General features: G+C 35.9%; 2 protein-coding genes across 3 annotated transcripts in view; both read right to left on the reverse strand.

Moving 5' to 3' along the window:
- The window catches only part of LOC134824605 (septin-2-like), a 99,557-nt gene that overhangs the window by 55,766 nt on the left and 23,964 nt on the right, over positions 1 to 19,827 (reverse strand). Inside the window, exons 2-4 of one of the 2 annotated variants that reach the window (XM_063836530.1) lie at positions 2,995 to 3,074; positions 2,755 to 2,806; positions 1,132 to 1,218 (exon numbers count right to left, since the gene is read on the reverse strand). The exons of the other annotated variant lie outside the window; for it this stretch is intronic. Coding sequence (XP_063692600.1) covers positions 1,132 to 1,218; positions 2,755 to 2,806; positions 2,995 to 3,069 — 214 coding nt within the window. The 5' untranslated portion in view covers positions 3,070 to 3,074. The remainder of the gene's footprint in view (positions 1 to 1,131; positions 1,219 to 2,754; positions 2,807 to 2,994; positions 3,075 to 19,827) is intronic. 2 annotated transcript variants of the gene reach the window in all.
- LOC134824606 (mitochondrial intermembrane space import and assembly protein 40-like) lies at positions 3,194 to 10,628 on the reverse strand. The gene is made up of 3 exons (XM_063836531.1): positions 10,354 to 10,628; positions 7,378 to 7,529; positions 3,194 to 4,257 (listed from the first exon to the last, which is right to left on the reverse strand). Exons 1-3 carry the CDS (start codon positions 10,448 to 10,450, stop codon positions 4,042 to 4,044), a joined length of 465 nt encoding a protein of 154 aa, XP_063692601.1. The 5' UTR covers positions 10,451 to 10,628; the 3' UTR covers positions 3,194 to 4,041.

A 19,827-nucleotide genomic window follows, 5' to 3' on the forward strand; every position in this document is an offset into this window, starting at 1 on the left:
GAAAAACGTTCGAGGCAACGTGTTAAACGTTATGTAGTTCCCTGTCACAGCACACGCTCAGTGTTATAATACAGGATGGGCCTCAAAAGTCTACCCGTCCTTATCTCTGTAACAGCTCGCTGAGATCTCACTAATTATTTTATTTCAGAATGGAAAAGCGCCATAACTTACGTTCTGATTAATATTTTTGATTCAAATTTTTAGAGAATGTCAATCATAATTAGACACAACTTCGTGCTAAGTTTTGTGTGAGTCTGAGCTTGTCTGACAAAGTTAGCTCCTGAGCGTGCTAGCTTTAATTTCTCACCCAGAAATGTTTACATTGGTTAATAGGAACCACCAAAAAAAATCCTGGGTAAAAAAATTAAAAAACCACCGATTTATTTATGTTTTACCAATTCTATTCATCGCACATTCCATGTGAGAAGAACGATATAAACAAGCAGGGCGGATCATCTGTGATAGTCCTTATCAGTTAAAATATAGAGAGAATGGAATGTGCGATGGATCGTGGTGAATAGAATTGGTAAAACGTGAATAAATCGCTGGTTTTTTGATTTTTTTACCCAGGATTTTTTTGTGTGGTTTCTATTAACCTATGTTAACAGTTCTGGGTGAGAAATTCAAGCTAGCTCGCTCAGGGGCTAAATTGGTCAAATAAGCTCAGTGAAGCTCGCAATCACACAAAACTTGCCACAAAGGTTAAGCTACTTGTTATTAACATTCTGTGAAATTTAGAAGCAAAAATATTTATCAGAACATAAGTTATGCCACTTTTTGTTTTACAAATAATTAGTGAGATCTCAGCGAGCTGTTACAATTTTAAGAGATAAGGACGGGTAGACTTTTGAGGCCCACCCTGTATAACTGGACTGTGCTCCAGGACACTATTGTTAGCATCTACTAAGATCGTTACTTTACTTTTTAAAGCAAAACGAGGTTAACAATTAGCGCAGATATCCGTTAATAACTCAATTAAAGAGAGCTAAATATTACCTGCTTGTTTGTAGTTGTCAGCTAATAGTAAAAAAAGGAAACGTAACTTCATTAAAGTAAAGAAAGAAATACGAAAGTGAAATACGAAAGTGAAATACGAAAGTGAAATACGAAAGTGAAATACGAGGAACTAACCTTTAGCGCTGTTAGGAGCTCTTTTAGCGTAGAGGTCCGTTAGGAACAAAGAGTTAACTAGGGTGCTCTTACCGAGACCACTCTCACCTGGGAAATATTGAGTTAATTTACTGATTAGTTAATTAACTGATTAGTTAATTGACTGATTAGTTAATTGACTGATTAGTTAATTAACTGATTATTTAATTGACTGATTAGTAAATTGACTGATCAGTAAATTAACTGATTAGTTAATTGACTGATTAGTTAATTAACTGATTAGTTAATTGACTGATTAGTTCTTTATTTAATTGACTGATCAGTTAATCGACTGATTAGTTAATTGACTGATTACTTAATTGACTGATTAGTTAATTAACTGATTAGTTAATTGACTGATTAGTAAATTGACTGATTAGTTAATTAGCTAATATATATTGGTGTACCTTCATTATATTGACTTATTGACATTGTGTTATTCGATGAAGTGTTTTCTGGCATGTATAATAATTGAATTTTTTAATGGTCCGCTTTTCAAGAATCTTTTACAATTCATAAGGTTTTATTTCTAATTTTAGCTCGATCACAATGCTAAGAATATGCCTGAATCCATCTGTATTTCAGAGCTAAACGATCGTGACGGAAATATTCTACGTAACTACACACAATAATTACATAATTACATAATTACATAATTAAGCACTTATGCTAATCACATACCACTACACACAATAATTACATAATTAAGCACTTATGCTAATCACATACCACTACACACAATAATTACATAATTAAGCACTTATGCTAATCACATACCACTACACACAATATAATAATTACATAATTAAGCACTTATGCTAATCACATACCACTACACACAATAATTACATAATTAAGCACTTATGCTAATCACATACCACTACACACAATAATTACACAATTAAGCACTTATGCTAATCACATACCACTACACACAATAATTTCATAATTAAGCACTTATGCTAATCACATACCACTACACACAATAATTACATAATTAAGCACTTATGCTAATCACATACCACATGTTCTCCACACAATATTAACATTATCCTTGCACACTGACATCTCTACTAGCACATACACACAGAGAGACACAAATCATCAGATTTAACTGTAAGCTCAGCCCCCGCTTACATATACTCTACCATAATATGTAAACAGGCCGTCAATGATGACGTCACGTCACGTGACATGACGTCACACCACGTGACATGACGTCACGTGATACACCAAATTACATAATCAGACCGATGAAACATGGCACGGTGACACACAACACATCAATAATCAATGTGTTATCACGGGGGGAGTGGAAACCTTACAGAGCCCTGTTTACTAGCTCTCCTCTTTGAAGAGATTGTACTGTGTACATGTGACAAGTGTGTACTGTGTATAGTTGGAGGAGGAGATGTATAGTGTATGGTTCTTAGCTGGTTTTATGGCTTTTATTATGGGCCTTTTTTGTGGTTTTATTGGGTGGGACAAAGGAGTCTATGGAAAAAAGGAGGTGGTCAATGACTAGAAAGTTGATGTGGGACCAGGATACAGGATGGGAAGAATTGTAGAATTGTAGAGAAAATTAAGTTTTAAAATTCCACTTACCAACAACCATAAGAGTAAACTCGAATCCTTTTTTCACACTTTTTCTGTGTACCTAAATACAAATTGCTCATCAGAACAGGCTTTTCCAAAAATAATTTTGCTAATTATTGTTGAGCTTTTTATGATAACAATTAAGAATTAAGAAGTTATTACCAGAAGTGTTAAAATACTCGCACTCAAATAAGCAAAACCTATTTAAAATTTAACTCAAATAAAACAATAAAGTTAGCTGAATATTACCTGGTTTGGAAGATCAGCGAACCCAACATATCCCCCAGTTCTTACACGACCTCTCCCTTCTTTACCCTCTGACATACTAGCTAATCAGTTTAATGGTTAATCGAGTAATTAGTTAAGTAATTAGTTATTGAACGGGTGATCAGTCAAAAAGATAAATCTTATGATTTGAAAAGATTTCCGCAATAATCAGGAACCAGATGATTTAAAACGAGATTATTGACAAAATCCTGACAGTTCAATTTTGTAGGACAATTAAAATAAGATTTTCGTAGCAAGACTTTTAAACCCAAGTTTTCACGAAAAGGTTGGTAATAAATTAGTTTGACGGAACCAAAGTTCAGACCTGGAAAAAAACATCACAAAACTTAATCTGACCTCGCAACAGAAACATCAAATATGAGTCACGGTATCACTACACAGTACACAGTACACTGTAAGGGAGACTATCACAACATTAGGTACATGAATATAAATTTCATAATTATATTCACGTAAATTTATAAATAAATTCAGTGCTTTTAATCATGACGGAGAGGGTTCAGTTGAGGGTTGTTGCATTCATTTAGATAGTTTACTAGTGACTTACGACTAGAAACAGACTAAAGGACCCTAAGTTTACTGTGATCACCAGATTGTGTTGTTAAGTCCGTACTGGTCAGTGGGCCGTCAAAGTTTCACAGATCGTGGTAAATTGTGATTCAACACAAAATCTACCAAAGAGCTACGCCCACAAAGATGTTTGCCAATTTTGGTTTTTTTTTAATTAAGGGTCACCCAGAGTTGTTTCTCTCTGAAAGACGTCAAAAAAATATAAAATGGGGTGTACAAAAATGTTATGGAATGGACATGATCATGATATGATAACTTTCCCTTGTAAGTTGGTTCATGATTTCTCAAGTCTTGACTTTCTGAATCTTCCTTCCTCACGGCTCTCTCCTCTTCTAATTCAGGTTCTGTTCTCGAGTGTTGCAAGCCACAATAATGGAATTATTGCAGAAAAGTCAGCTTTAGGGAAATTCGGTTCCGAGCTGGACATATGAGCTACAGTTACAGTCTTACATGGAGAATATACTTTTCAACTTTGGTTTCACTTTCAGTTTCCGTTACCGCAGGTAGTACTACAGGAGTTTCACTTTCAGTATTCTCCAACGCTTTCAGTTCCTCTTCAACTGCAGCAAGTTTTTCTTGTTCCTCTGCCTCGTATTTAGAGAGTGCCTCCTCAGCAGCTGCCTTGTTCCGTGCGTTCAAATCGTCGTAGAACTCCTGAAAACACACACAATTAATATCACGTTTAGTGTGATTTTATTCTTGCATCATGATTTTATAAAGGTTTTTAAATGAGGCAGCCCCATTTAAAAACTTTTATAGTGCAGCCCCAATAAAATTACTCAGGGGGTTGATTAATGACAAAAAACATTGCACCACGATAATCAAATAACAAGATCAACAACACACTATACATAGTTCATGGCAAGGTTATGACGAAAGCGGAAGTAGCCAACAATTTGCCCCTTCTCAAAACTCAGTTATTCCCTCCTTAATGATATGACAAACCATGCCTTGAGAAAAATTTGGTGTACAGATAACATAAAATTTAGTGCAGATAGCAATAAGATTCATATCAGCTTGGTCAAAAGAAATATGGAATTGCTCTTTTCACGAGAAGTACCAGGATATTTACTGAGTTAAAACGGCAATATGAGGCACAGATGACCTTTCCAGAACTGCATACCGATATGTTTCCAGAACTGCATACCGTATGTTTCCAGATTTTCAGAGCGCCAACTTGGTTACTACTTGGTTACTACTAGGTAACTTTCAGTGCAATAAACTGCATGAGGTGGTACACACAGGTCATTGAAAACTGTTACAATGGTACGTCAATCTAGCAGTACAACACATCTAAACCTGCTAAACTGCATGAGCTTCACAGCATAATGTTACAACACGCCAATTTAGACAACACGTACAACACAATTATCTACATGGTCTCTAAAATGTTACATTCTTAAAACGTTTAAAAATAAATCGCGGCTAAGGTTAGCCGAATTTAAACTTTAATAACTTGATTTTATACACGTTGCACCGAAGTTGTAGTGAGCGGATTTTCTAAGCTTCAGTAGTTTTACTGGTAGTTGGCTTACCATCTGATATGAATCGGATGAAGGACTTGAAGGTGTCATACAATACGTTAGCACATTATTAAGTACCACCTCTCGGGTAAAATAAGTCGCTTCAGTAACGTAGCCAGTGATCTGAGCGTGAAATCTTGAAACAACAAATAAATATTCTGTAAATTACCGATTGTAGCCCAAATTCAGTATATAAGAACAATGAATTGATATATAAATATTTAATCCCGAACCAAAACTAAGATCTTACTACAGAAACGAAACGAGGAAAAAGGGAAAAGCAAAACAAAATAGTAAACCAACAGACTTAGCGGTTATCCGTTAGAAAACAATACCTGGGTCGGGTCCAGAAAACTCTAAAAAGAAGTCTCTAAATATATGTATTAAACAATAAGCTGATGTATAATTAATACTTAACTTAAGTAAGATCAATAGGTATATTTAACTACAGAAACTACACAATTCAAGTTAAACAACATCTTACATCAACAGGCTTTAAAAATGTTAGCAAGCAATACCTGGGTCGGGTCCAGAAAACTTTAAAAAGACGTCTCTAAATATACGAGTGTATGGGCGTACTTTGGATGGTTATCCTCCAGAGAGAAAGAGCAAGGAACGATTAAGCTTTTAACACTCGTTCTAATTTACACAACTCTCAAGACCATTACAGTATGAACATAACATTTACTTGTGTTCGGGATATCTAAACTGCATGTTTCATTCTGAACCAAGTTTTCAACCACGCCTCGATTTAAGGCCGATTAAATCATCATAACTATACAGCGATGATTTTACATATTGGCAAGTTCGTAATGGACACCAGAAAAATTACATTGTCGTGCCAATTTGTCCGGTAAATCGGAGTTATTTCGTCGTACAGACACAAGAACAGTCGACAAATGGTCAAATTAATGGTACACTCAACACTACACAGTTACTATAATAGTAACGACACAGTTACTAAAATAGTAACTACACAATTACTATAATAGCAACAAAGTACTGCTACCCACCAAGTGCAATGTGCACACCAAGTGCAATTTGCACACACACAACTCACATAGAAACCTCTAACGAGCAATGAAAACGACAAGCACTAAACTCTAAACTGTAATATTATGTCACGTCAGAGTAGAGCGACTGCGTACAAATGCAAATTACACACCTAAGCTACTAGGTATAATATGTGCTAACAATGATAGTGAGGGGGCCGAGAACTGACCCCTGAGGTACACCTGCACGTGTGAGAAGGAATAACACACTGCACAATGATAAACGTAATCAAAAGTTACCCACGGGAGAAAGAGTGACATGACTCAGGGTATAGTAGTAGCCCTGTGGCCGGTATTATGTGGGTGAGGTTTCAGGGTTTCCTATAATATCATGTAATATGTTAGATAATGCTATTCCAGTTATTCGGAGAGTCGCTAATTACACGTCCTAACCTGGGTTTAGAACACATTATTAGTATTGCCTAATATGGGCATTACTGCCTAATATGGGCATAATATGTACTGCCATAAATGGAATGGTGGTGTCGGGAGGGCGGGTATTAACATGTTGTGTGTGTGGTGTTACATAGTTTTGTATATTGTGTAGGGAAAAGTGAGGGCTTTAAAAGTTGAAATATTCTCGGTATGTAGGTATACTGTTGGAAGAAGTCGGCAATGTATAATTTGTAATTTGTAATAACTTATAAAGATTAGATTACAGGTCATAATATATTCGCATATCAGTTTCTTACTGATTGACAGGTCCCAGACGCGAAGAAGATACTGAAATTTCTTCCTATCTAAAAATATGACGGAACTGTGCTGCAGAATGATATACTTTGAGGATACAAAATGAAACGACCGGTTGAGTCAGACAAATGTTTCAATCATGATACAAAACCATGATATATATATATGATAACTATTTTAATACTTTCAACACTACTATATAACAAATAATTTGAGGAAACGATGTCCCCATACATTGTCAAATTACTCGTAAATGGACATTAACACAGGTACTCAGCTAATTAAGTTAAATTTTTTTTAAAACAATTAGTTATCAACATAACTTTAACAAACACAGCACGATTCAACAAAACACGTACCACTTTCTGTTAGGAATCAATAATTCCCGCAATCAGACAACGAATGAGTTTCAAAATTCAAATAACATTTTTACAACATTGGCAGAATATCTTACCTCATCATCAATACCTAATATAGATATGATGAGTACTCCAATAAATGAAAATTACCTCATTTTGTTGCATGCAGTTGCTCATGGCGAAGAAATTGTCCACACAATCATCGCCCCTCTCTCCTCCTTGCTCGTCAGCAGGGCTGAACATCCAGCAGCTGAATGCAGATCTAAACTCTTCCACACACGGTCCTTCTGTACCCATACCACCTGGAGAATATACTATGTAGTACTATGTACTAGATCATTTTAGGAGAATGTAGAAATGTAGAAATACATTGTTATACATTAAATATTGAGAATACATTCGATAGTTAAGAAGTTGAGAATTTTCAACGTTTTATAACACACATAACTCCGGCATGCGCAGGGATTACATTTCAATTTTTCCCGCGACGCGAGGGAAAAGTTAATAATAATTTCGAGTGCGAAGCACGAGGGATTATTATGAAAATAACGCCGACGTGCTTTAGCAAGAGGGGTTATTTTAATATAACCTGAGCGGCCGGCCGATCTGTGTTATAAACACCTCCGGGGTGTTGCTAAGTGCTACTGCTAGGGCTAATTCGTTTTAATATTTACCTTTCATTCTAGCTATATGAGATCCTGAAAGTTGGATATTATCCGGTTGGAAGAGACAAGGATAAGTGAAACAAGGAAGTTCGGCAGGAAGGGCATATTTTTCGGCGTCAACGCCATCTTTCAGGCTAAATTTCAGGCTGAAGATGGCGTTGAGCCGAAAATTTGCCTTACTCCTAACTTCCTTGTTTCACTTGTCTTGTCTCTTCCAACGGTAATATCCAATATCAGTATATTTTAATCCTGAGAACTAATAAACAGCGAAAACTACTCGTTTTTTGATATTCCTTAAACTATATGAGATCCAGTTATATATATATTATGGAAAAAATATTGAAATGGAATTGGGGACGTATATTTACTACTTAGATAAATAAAACTAAGGTACTATGACATTTAAATTGACGTTCTATTTAAAAGTTTAAACATTATTCTTCAGTCAGAACGTACAGTAAGGGCCGGCGTCGAGTTAAGCCTGGCAAGCGATAAAAGGTGGAGTTGATATCGTGTCATGATGTTCATCAAAGTATACGACTATAATATATGGCTCATATCAAAGTTCAAACAGTGCAATTGCTACGAAAAAATTTACCGGGCAAACGTAAACCGTCGAGACAAGTTCTGGACACTGGTCAAGTAATGTAAGTGTCCAAACATTACTTGTAATGTAAGCAGTATGTGGAGTTTTGACCCAGCGCTGCAATCAAACCGATGGTAGTTCAACTGTATTTAATAGTTCTTACGTTAAGTCATAGGATCGCGTTGACATGTTTTCCCAATGCCCACTGATCGTCGTAGAGTTAGTCACGTGATACAGCCCCGTGATACACCCGTGATGTTATTAAGCGTTATTATTAAGCGTTATTTATTAACGCGTATTTACACCCAGTTCAGAACGCAACCGTCGCTTTATTAAGCGTTATTTATTAAGCGTTATTTATTAAGCGTTATTTATTAAGCGGGAAAAAAAACTATCTGCCGGGATTATCAGAAATCTCATCCGCCTCCTGATTATAACCGGAGGAGTTTTTAATTGAAGTACACATAATATAATTTGCTGCTTCTGGTGTGTAACATGAGGTATACTTTTGCAAACATGCTCTTTAGGCGTTTTATAGTATTTGAACTTAGGAGCAAAGAAAGCCAGAGGTAGCAAATTTAAATGATCTTTGACAATATTTTGTTATTTTATGAACCTCCCTACTGGACAAGGCGTCATGTATTATATGAGTAGATATATACACATTGTTATACATTTAATATTGAGAAATTACATTTAAACAATGAGCGTTTTGATAATTCAAAATATGTATATGTATAAATGTGTATTCTGGTGTGGAACATAATATCACATGATGTATACTTTGATAAAACAAGCTATTTAGGGGGGGGGGGGGGGGGGGTCCAAGGGGATTTGGGGAGTTTTGGGGGAACTTTTTTTTGAGGTAACTGCAGGAAATACCTGGGGGGACTTTCCCAAAGTTCCCCAAAAAAATTTTCATGCCAAAAAATTATATGCTGAAAGTATCAACAAGTAAGTTAGAATATACCTTATAATATACATACATGTTACATTAATGGGTTTAATGTATATTAGAGAAATTTTTGGAATAAATTTTGAATAAGTTTGAATAATTTTGAATAATTTTTGGAGGAATTTTGGGGAACTTTATTTTGGGGGAACTTCAGAAATCTGGGGATTCCCAAAGTTCCCCAAAGTTCCCCTTGGACCCCCCCCCTATTTAGCGTGGCCCCGTATAGAAGGGAAATGCTTACAGTATTAATTGTGGCGGGGTGCAGGAGAAGCATATTTCATATATTGTCCAATAATCTCGGTTTTCAACACTAAGTCTCGCTTGGAAATGACTTAAATGTACATCTTTGTTGGGTATATTTTAATGTCGAAAGGTGTAATAATGTTAGAATTTATTCATTTCTTTATATTTTATGGTTTAAATACACGTTGTCATCATCAAAGTTCTCGGTGTGAAATTGTATATTTCTAACTTTACAAACTTCCTAAAATTATGGAATTCATGGCTGTTGATTATTACTGCTAATCTCAAAGCTATATTAGACACCATAACTTAACAATTAAAAAGTAATAATTAATTAAAAATGTATGCAATGAAAACGTAACATAGTATTGTTTATAGGGTGTTCACGAAACATCGGTACGGTTTTAAACATCATGTTGTTTTTGTCCGTTTTTGTCTGTTTTGAAAATACAGGGTTCCAAACAGGACAAAAACGGACACAAACATGAGCCCCCCACTTTTCTTTGTCAAAAACTATTGTATAAAACCCACCTAAACACGGGCCAGTCCCAGTTTATATCGCCACTCTCCGCCAATCCCCGGAAACACTACAACACCACGCGACGTGACGTCACAACACACGTGACGTCACAACACCCGTGACGTCACAACACACGTGACACAGGGGACAATACCACCTAAACACGGGACAGTCAGTTTATCTCGCCCACTCTCCGACACAGCCCCCGGATACTGCTCCTGTACCTCCTCACTCACAGGTCCACCTTGTGCCATCGCGTCGCTTGGCGGCACGTCGGCGGCATCGTCGGCAGCCCGTCCTCGCGTGCAGCAGCGATTTCCTCGTGCAGTGCTGTGACCTCCTCGCGCGAGGCTGCATATTCCTTTAGGTCTGATTCTGTTATGAAGTGAACATCGTCCTTACCTTCGATGTAGCTGTACGACATAGCAACCTCTTTACTGGGTTATTAATTAAGTGAAATTAAATTAATATAATTTGAAATTAAACGTGAAAGTACAATTTTATCATAGGAAGTTATCAGGGCACTTATTTTATAAGGATTTGACTGAAAGAAAGAAGCTGATAAAAAAAACAGATAGATTAACGTTAACATATTCTGTAGTTCAAGAAACTCGGTGTCTTTTACCAGCTCACAGTTTTGAGTTTAAAAACTTAAATTCGCAATCAACAAATGAAGACAATAAGAAAGCTGAGTTTATCTTTAAGTCTACAAAATAGATCAAGATACAAGGACAAAAAACACTGTCTAAAACATCACAAGGCCTTTCGTAAACTAACACTTAAACATTAAACTTTTCATAATAACTTTCAACTGTTGTACAATGTACACCATAAGACTGATACTACAATCTGTACACTACTGTAACACCACTTGCAAACCCACTGTAACACTACTGTAAGTGTAAACATGTTAATAACCTTCATAACAAAAGTAAGTCTGAAACAATAAAATATATACATAATTTTAAGGTCATACCGTATTCGGATTCTAATCTAATCGGCTTCGAACTCATGCAAAAAAAATGTTAGTGAAGACTAATGTTTAGGATAATATAAAGCATAAACACATTCAAAGAGATAACACTTCAAATTTAATTTATGTCAAAACAAAATTTACATAAAATAACAGCTACCACATAAATACATTTCTATTAAGATTTAAACAACTTCTTAATTTTAACAGTTGCTTCTGAAGGTACATTTGAAACATAATTCGGAGCCCTAACTAAAAACCCCACGCAATAAATTTAATAACCATTCCCCTAGAGCCTAGTCACAGTAACCACGTGCACCGCGGCGTGCACTGATTAAACTCGTGCCCAAAATACCACCATTGTCACCCCCCAGGTAACCACGTGAAATACCACCCTAGTTCATGTAACCACGTTGCAATACCACCATTAGTCACAGTAAACCACGTGCAATACCACCTTAGTCACAGTAAACCGTGCAAGACCACCTTAGTCACAGTAACCACGTGCAATACCACCTTAGTCACAGTAACAACGTGCAATACCACCCTAGTCACAGTAACCACGTGCAATACCACCCTAGTCACAGTAACCACGTGCAATACCACCTTAGTCACAGTAACCACGTGCAATACCACCTTAGTCACAGTAAACCACGTGCAATACACACTTAGTCACCAGTAACCACGTGCCAATACCACCCGAGTCACAGTAACCTCGAGTAATACCACCCTAGTCACAGTAACCACGGGCATTTCCAAACTCTGAGTCACAGTAACACGTGCAATACACCTTTGGCACAGTAACCACCGTGCAATACCACCTTTTGTCAACAGGTAACACGTTGCAAAATACACCTTAGGCACAGTAACCACGGGTGAATACACCTGTAGTCACTGTAAACCACGGTGCAATACCAACTAGGTCACAGTAACCACGTGTTGTGCATACCACCTTAGTCTCAGTAACCACGGGCTATAACACCCTAGTCAAATTACCACGTGCAATACCACCTTAGTCACAGTAACCACGTGCAATACCACCTTAGTCACAGTAACCACGTGCAATACCACCTTAGTCACAGTAAACACGTGCAATACCACCTAGTCACAGTAACCACGTGCAATACCACCTTAGTCACAGTAACCACGTGCAATACCACCCTAGTCACAGTAACCACGTGCAATACCACCCTACTTAATCTTCTTTCTCTCCCTCTCATAACTAATAAAACGAGAGGGAAAGTCTGTCATTATCCCACTAAACCCGTACCAGTCAGCTGTTTCGTACTCCTCAGCGTGGTTGTATGTACCCAGGCTACGGTTCTTACTCCTCGTTTTACTAGATAGATGCCAGAGTAACATCTGGGTGGTTACTTTTTTATGTTTAAAGCAAGGTTTTGTATAGCTTACAGTTTTTTAAATCAATATAAAATTTCAAATTGTATTAATTGTTCCTTAATTCCTTTCAAAGAAATTTGCGATTGACCTTTCATCTATTCATGCCTTGACAAGTGACCGAGTGTAAACAAAATAGGGGACACCGAAACACCAGTTGGGACCAGTAAACTGGTCATCGCAATTACATCGGGCCCTATCTCAACCTTAATAACACCAGAATGTGTGGGTGTGTGTGTCTGTTGTCTGTCTGTGTGTAATTTCCGACACGGTTATACAAAAAAACGGTAGAGTTACGGGACAGGTTTTTTTGGTATAGTTGCCGACAAAACTCTGATGAAAGCCGTAAGCAAATTTTTTTAAATCGGCCGGTGGTAGTGGTATAATTGACCGTTTTGTACCACAAAATGTTGCATTAAAATGGCTTTAGCAGAAAGCACAAGAGATAGGGGAGGCTTGCTCTCTATATTCACTACTGATAATATGTAGCTCGCATTTTAAGTAGCGTTCATAATTGCGTTTAGCCCGGATGGGGAAGATTCGCTGTAATGTAATTCCATAAGCTTATTAGGGGAGGAGGACTGATAGTGTTTGGGAGGTCTGATTGGACTGCAGAGAGAGAGAGAGTTCATACGACAATGTTATGGGGTTTTTCAACTATAAATGGTTGCGGGTGTGGTGCCGGAGTTTTAACCAAGGGTTATTTCTATAAACGATTTAAATCAAATAGAAGCGGTTCAAGACGGGAGTGATGAGGTGTATACTCGGTGTTCAGACCTTATGATCTTATGGAATGTGGCTGCCTCATGGCTAATAATGACTTAATTATCCACAAAAATAACTGATTATGAGATTATTGTTTAAGAAACTATTGGGTCCTAATGCGGGTTTTGGATCTCAAACGGGTAATTAATCCTACCCTTTTTAACCTGCGGCAGTGAAATCCCGGCGAAGGGCGGGTTACACTAGTGCACATCTAATTGAAGAGATACTATTACTGATTTAATGACTATGTGGCATTTGTACGGGGTTGTAGAGTACCAAAAAAAATACGATAATTCGTGAGCATTAATGCCAGGAATGCGCACAGATCTTTAATCAGTTAAATTACAGTGAAGTTGTCCAGATCAGGTGTGTAGCACGATTGTAAAACCACTCGAGGTTAATCAATAATCATATTTCGTCATGATAGAGAATGTATTGTTTCGTTATTGTTATCAAAGTTTGTGTGTCTGATCATCGTGACAGGGTAGGTAGATATAAGGCATTCATGGTTTTAGGTTGGTCTTATTAGGATCCTGGTTCTTGGTAGAGAAGTATGTATATGTATAATGAATGTTATGTTTATATTACATTAATATGTAATATAATATTACAAACGAAAAAAAAAAAAAAAAAAAAAAAACACTTACGGATTGCACATGTGGGGATAATAGATGGACAGAACACTTAGGAAAGGTGGAGAGGAAAACCACTTTTGTTGCTGATATTAGGATTGGTATTTGGTAGAATTCAGCTTTCAGCAGTGGAATCCAGGGTAGGAGCCCTGAGGTTGTAAATTATTAATTACTAATTACTTAATTAGATTATTTACTAATTAGACTATTTACGAATTTGAATAATTTACTAATTAGATAATTACTAATTAGCACTTAATTACTTTATTAGTCAATTATTGCTTGATTAAATTACAGATTATTCTCAGCTTGAGATTAAAATTTATATAATTAAATGTTTTGTAATATACAATTGGGCACATGCAACCCATGTCGCGGGTTTTCTACTACTTAAACTCAATATCAGAAAACTCAATCCATTAACTTGAATTGTATATGAATTAAATTTATTCTAATAATCACATTTCCCTTACCGATTAACATGAGTAGTGGTAAATTGACCACTTCCATCATACTACAGAAGACAATCGAATATTGGTGATAAGGTTTGGTTAGATGAATCGTGAATGTCTAAACTAATCAACTATTCAACAAACATGGAACATATGTAATTATGTCTAATCGAATGCTACAAGCTTACCTTTTATTTAGCTAAATTATAAATTATAACATTGCTTATGTAGGATAAAGGAACCTAACGCAAGTCATCGAGCTTTACTTCAAATTAAAATCAGGCGTTTTCTCTCCAACACAAAATCTTTGATGGATTTCGTCTAGAAGCTAGTGCTATGACCACAAAACAAGCTAAAACCAAGCAAATTAAATCAATCTAATTATCCACATTAATTATCCATTACCCAATTAACCCACATGTTCGGGTTATGTACCTACACAGGGAAGTGGTAAGATGGACTAAATGTCCCCAAATATGTGAGATGCTCTCTGTTGTACTGCTTCGTCACTATCTGATACTTTGCGGATATAAGCTCGTCCCCACCAGGCTTCAGGTCATCTGATCGGTACTGTACAGAACGGCACATAAAGTTATACAATATCAATTCTCTGTAAAGAACCAGTAACGTGACGTTATATGGAGTTTTTCATCATACAATACACTCATTTGGGATGTTAAAAGAGAAATATTTTATCAATATCGTTATATTTTTAAAGCTGTTTTACAAATCAACGGGTTAGAATATCTTTCAATTTCATTCTCAATAATATGATAATAAACTAATGAAATGAATACAATATATATATTATATGTCAGTCACACCTGCCCAAGCTAGGAGAGCCATGGCAGGGCCAGCAAGGCAGGCCGGACCAAAGCAAAACCTGGAGCCGGGACGGGTATAAATAAAAAATATCAAATATGGAAACAATAGTAACAATAATGAAATGAATACTAACAGTAGGGAACTTCTTGTAGAGATCCTCCAATCTACCCAGTGGATGCTGTACCTCGCATCTCATAAACTCTCCGGCTCGCAGGCGACCTGCAAATTATGGGGTTAATTTACTCCTTATGTTAATGGGGGTAATTTGGTGTATTAATTAATGCTCGTTTATATTTGTTATAATGGATAAGTACTTAGTACATACCCCTGTATTTGGTCTTTTATTATTTTGTCCACACAATTACAGAAATCTAGTTTTACTACTGGAAAATGGTCGTACATGCCTTGCGAAATTTGCAGCAACATAAGATATTTGCAGTAGGATACATATCAGTTTGTCCCAAAAAAAGTGGATGTGCAGTTAGAATGGCTCTGCAGATATCAACGGTTACCAGGGTTTTCTTCTACCCATGTCTACAGGGACAAAAGGATTTCGCGTTATTTTGGCCAAAAAAATCGCGATTACCGCGCAATTTTACCAAGACTATACATTAAACTATACATTTAAAATTTGTCGCAAATAAATGGGGACAACTCGCGATTCGTCCATGCCGCGATTTCCTTTTGTCCCTGATGACTATACTCGATGACGTCATGATGATGACCGTAATGATGGATATCATGCTACAAGTACTCACAAGTGGTCGGGTTTTAAATTGAGGATCAAATTGCACGGCGCAACGTATTTATTTTACATCCCCTTGTATCTTAAATTGATACAGTAATTATGTAATCGATTGTATTTATATTGTACTCGATAGTTGCTAGTTCCCCTAATTTCATGGTTGTTTGCGCCATAATAAGGCGTCTGCCACGAATAAGCCAGAAGTAATATAATAAATAGTAATCTACCAGGGGATAGCATTATAGAAGTGGGACCACATACAAAAAAAAACTGGGTTTTAGGCTCACTTTTTAAGGGTTCGGTATGTTTTGGCCACAGATGGGCGTGCCGGCACTGACATGTCCGGAGATTAGCCAAACTTCGTGAGTTATATAATAGTGTGTGTGAGCCCGGTATATTGTTATCACGATATTTCGCGAGGAGATGTTGACGGACTGTTGAAATGTTGTTGAATGTTGATAGACTAACCCACACATGAGTTATACAGTATTATATTACCAGGAGCATGTTAAAATCTGTGCTTCTGGTCTGGGAGGAGTCTAGCCACTTTCGTAATAATATGCGGGTTATTAATAGAATGGGTCTAACCGGTGCCGGTGGTTCTAACGACCTTTAACAAGTATGTTTAAAACAGGTTTGTTAAATTATAATATCATAACTAAAACTAAAGTAACGCAATAAAAGCTTGATTTAAAGAAGGAGGGGGGTCATGAGTATTTTTGAGAGTCCGACGAAAATGCCAAATTCTCATTCTCAAAAAATATTTTTGTGTATTTTTGAGAAACGTTTCCGGGAGAGGCGAAAAACTCATTCTCAAAAATTGATTTTGAGTATTTTTGGACCACATTGCACTGATAATCTGATATGAAGAATATCACTATTTTTGAGTGGACAATTTTTGAGAAAATGAGAAATCCATGGCATGCTGAATTTCTCAAATTCAAAAATACTCAAAAATACTCGACTAAAGTATGCCAAATTACCGTGCTCAGAATGCTATTTATAGACACCACAGCACACTTACCAATTAAAATTGGCACTTTATATTTAGAATATTCTGAAATGATAACAATAATTTAGAATAATTCAATGCAATAATTGTTATGCCGTGAAGAATATCATATAATGCTCTTGGTGATAAAGTAATAAAAATATTTATTTTGTAAACATTGGCCGGTGTACCAAAAACCGGTCCCCAAACAAAGAAACAAACATATTCAATTTCTCAGATTCGAAAACAATTTTTGAAAAAGTGAGAAATCCATGCTGAATTTCTCAAATTCAAAAATACTCAAAAATACTCGACTAAAGTATGCCAAATTACCGTGCTCAGAATGCTATTTATAGACACCACAGCACACTTACCAATTGATCTTGGCACTTTATATTTAGAATATTCTGAGTAATCACCTGCAGTTGGTTACCTCTTCAACCACAACCATACATCACTCTCTTTACAGCATGCAAATGCTGTTTAAACATGAGTCTCACTCGGACGAGATAAGTTAAAAGTTGTGTACATTATATTAGGCACTCTAACAGTTCATGATTACTTCACCACTATGAAGCTATCATAAATTAATTACAACACTACAAATCTATTATGTATTTATTGAGTATTATGTATCCTGATGGAAATATTTTAAGCGGGTAAAAGCCTGTTCAAACCCAGGGGCCAGGATACATAACAGACTTTGTTGTAAATTGTATAAAAAGCATTAATAAGCTCAGGAGGTGACCGGGATTCCCGGTTCCGGGTTAATTCAGGATTCTTGGTCCCGGTCCCGGTCCCGGTCAATCACTCAAATTTGCCGGGATTTTGACCGGGATCTTTTACATAATTTCATTCACTGTGATTGGAGAATGAAACTGTTGAATAATTTGAGAGATCATTGATTGAGGAATGAGGAATGAGGGTGAACTTGAGTAATCAGTACATGAACATTATTGGTGTAGTACATTAGGCCCATGCCCCATATTGACGGGTTTTTTCTAGTTTTTTCTAATTTAATATTCTAGTTATTACTTATTCAAATTGGTCAATTATAATGTAAATGAAAGTTGCAGCTTTCAATATGAGAATACCAGTTTTGGTCCCGGTCATCCCGGTCATCCCGGTCAAATCCCGGTCATCCCGGTCATCCCGTTCATCCCGGTAAAAATTGGATTGTTGGTCCCGGTCCCGGTAAGATAGAAATTATTGGTCCCGGTCCCGGTCCCGGTCCCGGTAAATTGATAATCTCAGTCCCGGTCCCGGTCCCGTTCAAGTCACATTTTGTATCCCGGTCCCGGTCCCGGTCAGGCCTGAAATCATGTCCCGGTCACCTCCTGAATAAGCTATCATAAGCTATAATATATTAATACTGTAATACTAACGTTATACAGTAAAATAAGCCATATAATAATACTGTAATACTTACGTTATACAGTAAAATAAGCCATATAATAATACTGTAATACTTACGTTATACAGTAAAATAAGCCATATAATAATACTGTAATACTAACGTTATACAGTAAAATAAGCCATATAATAATACTGTAATACTTACGTTATACAGTAAAATAAGCCATATAATAATACTGTAATACTTACGTTATACAGTAAAATAAGCCATATAATAATACTGTAATACTTACGTTATACAGTAAAATAAGCCATATAATAATACTGTAATACTTACGTTATACAGTAAAATAAGCCATATAATAATACTGTAATACTTACGTTATACAGTAAAATAAGCCATATAATAATACTGTAATACTTACGTTATACAGTAAAATAAGCCATATAATAATACTGTAATACTTACGTTATACAGTAAAATAAGCCATATAATAATACTGTAATACTTACGTTATACAGTAAAATAAGCCATATAATAATACTGTAATACTTACGTTATACAGTAAAATAAGCCATATAATAATACTGTAATACTTACGTTATACAGTAAAATAAGCCATATAATAATACTGTAATACTTACGTTATACAGTAAAATTTACTTACGTTATACAGTAAAATAAGCCATATAATAATACTGTAATAAGGTAATATACGTTATTGAGTAAAGCCCCGACCTACCACGGAGTAAAGGTAACAGCAAAAGTACGGTGTTGTAATTATATATTTAACATGCAACTACTAGTTAAGTTGCAACTACTAGAGCTTTTCAATTACAACTGAGACAAAGCCTGCTATATAACACAGGGGTTAAAACGTGTAAATCCCATTACGTAATATTCAATAAATTTATTAAATCTGTTATTAGTTTAAAACATCTGCAATACACTAGATTTAACACAATATCTTGTTACATAACAACAGAGAGCTGGTGTTCACTCCGCAGGAGTTTAAACAAAATGAACATCTGCATCATATAATACACAAAATCTGCATAATCTGCATAATCAGTAATCTGTATAATGAACATTTGCGAATTTAAAAATCACAAAGAATTTAAATATTTAAAAACTAAACACCAAGAAACATTACTTCTGAAGAGAAAAAACAACAAGAAAAATGTATAATTTATAAATGTTCATTAATATCTCCCAGAGAGAAACATTGTTAATAAAGTTTCACAAATCTCTGTTTAAGACAATGGTTTCAGTTTAAATTTGATTATCAGAGGTTCTTCTTCTCCCGACAATTATACCATTATGGAGAAAATATTTGGAATATTTAATTATCAACACATCAGTTTAGAACAAACCCTTATAATTAGTTAGATTAATTAATTAGATGGGACCATTCTCTGGTTTAGATATGGTATAATCTCAGTCTTCAAAATCTGTAGAACATATTGATTGAATTGAGAGATGTAGAGGATAGTTGA

Source organism: Bolinopsis microptera, chromosome 12 (genome assembly GCF_026151205.1).
Source record: "Bolinopsis microptera isolate Bmic1 chromosome 12, MBARI_Bmic_1.0, whole genome shotgun sequence".
Lineage (NCBI taxonomy): Eukaryota > Metazoa > Ctenophora > Tentaculata > Lobata > Bolinopsidae > Bolinopsis > Bolinopsis microptera.